The 3,580-nt window shown below is 42.6% G+C and overlaps 1 protein-coding gene across 5 annotated transcripts in view; it reads left to right on the forward strand.

Annotated features, from left to right (window-relative positions):
* LOC103380950 (pleckstrin homology domain-containing family G member 1) overlaps positions 1–3,580 on the forward strand; it is a 64,054-nt gene that overhangs the window by 11,457 nt on the left and 49,017 nt on the right. For 3 of the 5 annotated variants that reach the window (XM_025056673.1, XM_025056675.1, XM_025056676.1), the window contains exons 4-5: positions 934–1,101; positions 3,447–3,548. In XM_025056673.1, the coding sequence (XP_024912441.1) occupies positions 3,485–3,548 (64 nt within the window). In that variant the 5' untranslated portion in view covers positions 934–1,101; positions 3,447–3,484. Of the gene's footprint in view, positions 74–933; positions 3,549–3,580 lie in introns of all 5 variants that reach the window. The other 2 variants (XM_017033747.2, XM_025056674.1) reach the window with 2 other exon arrangements.

Raw genomic sequence — 3,580 nt, forward strand, 5'->3', positions numbered from 1 at the left:
GGAGCTTGCTGATTGGCTCTTCGGAAGCCCACTTTCTCCGCGGGCCACACTGATATTATACCTTCATTTTAAGGTGAGGGGCCACAAAATATTGTACTGCGGGCCGCGAGTCTGAGACCCCTGGCCTAAATGTTCTGTGAGTGAAAAACAAGCTGCAAAGTGTGACAAACGTCAGCATTTCTGCAGAGTAAGATTACAACCACTCATGTAACTAACATTACTAACTGAAACAAAGACGGGGCAACAGTGTGGGTTCCTAAAAGATTGAAAACATTTTTTCTATTTAACCTTGTTCTTAGGAATCAGTTACATGTAAATGTCAGCACAAACCAAGAGGTGTTGTTTTGGTGGCATTGTATGACATTTAAAGCAACATAATCTCCACAGGGGAAATATTTTTCGGATGACATTATGAAAAGAGAAACTACTTTACACACACGCACTCACAAACACAGGTGTGTGATTCACAGCTACAACGATAAACTGATTTATTATAAATGTGTTTTTACGTGGGTTTATATAAATATAATCTGTTCCTCAGCATATGAACTTTACAGAAATGTTTGTTCTACAACATGACTCTCTTTAATGTATGAAAAATGACTGTACTGCCTTAAGTCTGAGGACATTTATTTACAAAGAGGTCAGGGGTCACATAACACAGGGCGAGTGCCATAACTGGTCCCCAGGCTTGATTTTGGAAAATGTTTTATTGTTTTAACCCCCAAAACCTTGGACTGACTGGACCAAGAGAAACCTCAGCAACACCATAATGGAACACTGGCTAACTGGGATAAATGCTTCAATATCTGTAGGGTCAGATTTAATGACTAGAATTGAAGGTTGATCAGAAACTGAAATCATTTCCACTCCATCTGTTCTCTTCTTCTTTAGCCTTTAACCACGTGAGATTATATCTGTTCTGTTCTTTAGCCTTTAACCACGTGAGATTACGGACATCAATCAGTAGCTGCCACTGGAGGTGAAATTGTCTGTACGTCTGTGGAGTTGAAAAAAAAAATGAATGATGGATTTCAACACTGACCGCTTTGAAATCAATCTTACATAACTGGAGCATCACTGCGCAAGAAGACCGTGCAGGTAAAGATTGACGTTTTTATTTTTCTTCTTTCTTCTGGACGCTTGGAGGACAAACCTCAGACTTTTATGTAACAGCGGCAGATGGAAGACGGAGACAGAACTTGACAGGGTCACATTTTCATGATGATAAACAACAATCTGAGAACAACCTCTTAGATAAGGGCTCTGCCCACACATGCTGTTGAACACTTAAATCAGAAGCACTAAAAATCTATGCTGCACTGAAAAATGATAGATGAGCTTGTGTTTCAGTGTCAGTATTTTGATCTTGTGCAGGCACAGAGGCATTCACTGAGTTGTGTCGAACTGTAGGATCAAACATGAGCTGTTTTCTAGAAGCTTTGAGTCCTATAACTTAACTCTGGACTGTACAGCTTACTAAGGTACCATACATAGAACAGTTTGTATTTATACAAGTATAATAAAAATGAACACAAAGGCAAAACTTTAGAGGTTTTATAACCCTGCTGTAAATCAGTTTAGCCTAAATATTTACTTCTTAGTATTTGTGCAAATCATCATCTTTAGGAAGGACATGAATCGTGACATAGATTTCTCTGAAATTCAACGGTTAGCCCACTGACATGTTTCCGTTCTCACGGTTAAATAGAAACGGCAGGTGTTCTCCTCACTTTTAAATCTCGTGAGAAGGAAACCTGAGATGGGACGACCTTAGCACCTCTGGCCTTAATGTGGTGCCCCAGACCAACCCCTCTTTTCTAATGTCCTGTCACTGGTTTGGTCTTGGGTGATTTACTGTCTTGCACCTGTAATGGCGTCGTACCGTCACTGGTTTGACTCCTTTTGTAACTTTGATGTTCATCGTTTTTGTGTCACATCAACACCGAGCTCTAATGTCCTGGCTTTGATCAAACATCGTGACAAGTCTTGGATGAATTACCGTGGAAGTTTTCACCCTCGGGATTATTCCACTCCTCTACTCCGGTCGAACACAAACATACCTGCAGTCGTGACAGCTGGTCAAACTTATGATGAGCTGCAGCTGTCAAATATAGCCTTCCCTCCGAGCCCTGATTGATGTTTTTACTGGAGGACTGTCAGGCGGAAGGCTCCACAGGAAGTCTGTGGTCCCACACCGTATCACGTTTCCCTCCTCTTGAAGATGACATTAAATCATTCCACAACCTGCTCTATTTATACCCCGATGCAGGTGGTGTCTGAGCAACAGCTCTACATTTGATAATGATAGTCAGTGATGGAGGAAAAAAACAAAAAGACTGTCTGCATGTGTGTACAAAGTTGTGTTTGTTAATGATATACATCCTGGGGTTTGGTGTAACCCAGTACTTTTATCTCTGCTGTGCCTAAAGCATTTCCATCTCACATGCAGAGTTCAAACACCCAGCAGGAGGAAGAGACCCCGCTGTGGTTCCATAAACTCGGAGCAGCCAGTATGTATGGAGTTTCTGTGACGACGAAAGAGGTCACGGTGCTTTTAAAAAATATTGTGAAAAGTCCTGATTTATTTTTTAAAATACGAGCCAGAACCCACAAACTGACTCTATGGGTTTGACTGTGGTGGTTTAATGAAGGATCTCCTCCAGAATGATTGTTCTGATCAGGGCGGCCTCTGTTACTGTGTTGAAGCCCTCCCCCCGACCCCCGCTGAATTGTTGGCGATGAGAGATGTGCGATGTCCTCCTGTGTTCTTAATCTCCGCCTCAGGCCGCGGCTGAGCTCTTTCTCTGCCTGCAGGATAAGGGCAGCAAGTCTTTGTGCGTGGGGTCGCGATCTTTCACCTGCTGCTGGCGACCTTCCCTGCTGTGAGGTCACATGTAGGAGGCCGGGCACGAAGTGAACGACAAGTGAGGGGAAGCAAAGGAGGATGGGAACTAGGGGCAATGAGAGAAGAAGCCTGTTCTACCTGCCAACACTAATGGAACATGAACTGTTATCGTATGAGCACTGACAGGGGCTGTCACCTCTGTACAGATGTCTCTGAAGCATCAAAGTCAAAGGGTAAATTAAAGTAGTGAAAAAAACAACTCACTTTTCAACCCTGACTTCAGCTAAAGCGAGTTGTTTTTCTACTTAGATTCTCTCTACCATGGTACGGCGGTCATGGGGTCAACAGCATCATCGGTGATGTCTGCGTATTGTACGCTGGGATTGGTTAATCTAACATGCTATGAAAGGTTTTTTGGAATCTTTATTCCAACAATAATGATAATGATAATAATAACATGCTGGTGATGTTTTAACAACAAATGTGGACAGGAATATTTTTTAAATATTGAGGCAAAGATGTGAGGGCTGTCTGTGTGGGTTAATCATTGTGATCACACTCACCTGTCTCACCTGAGGTTTCTCTCTCTCTCTTCCAGTCTGTCTGTTCGTCTGTGTTCTGTTCATTGGTCAGTTCATGTTCGCCGTGCCACGTTTTGGAGTTCATGTTTTGGAGTTTGGAGTTCAGTCCTTGTCAACTGGTGAGTTTGAGTTCTTTCCAGTACTGCTGCTT

This window comes from Cynoglossus semilaevis, chromosome 7, assembly GCF_000523025.1.
Source record: "Cynoglossus semilaevis isolate Cse_v1.0 chromosome 7, Cse_v1.0, whole genome shotgun sequence".
NCBI classification, from domain to species: Eukaryota; Metazoa; Chordata; class Actinopteri; order Pleuronectiformes; family Cynoglossidae; genus Cynoglossus; species Cynoglossus semilaevis.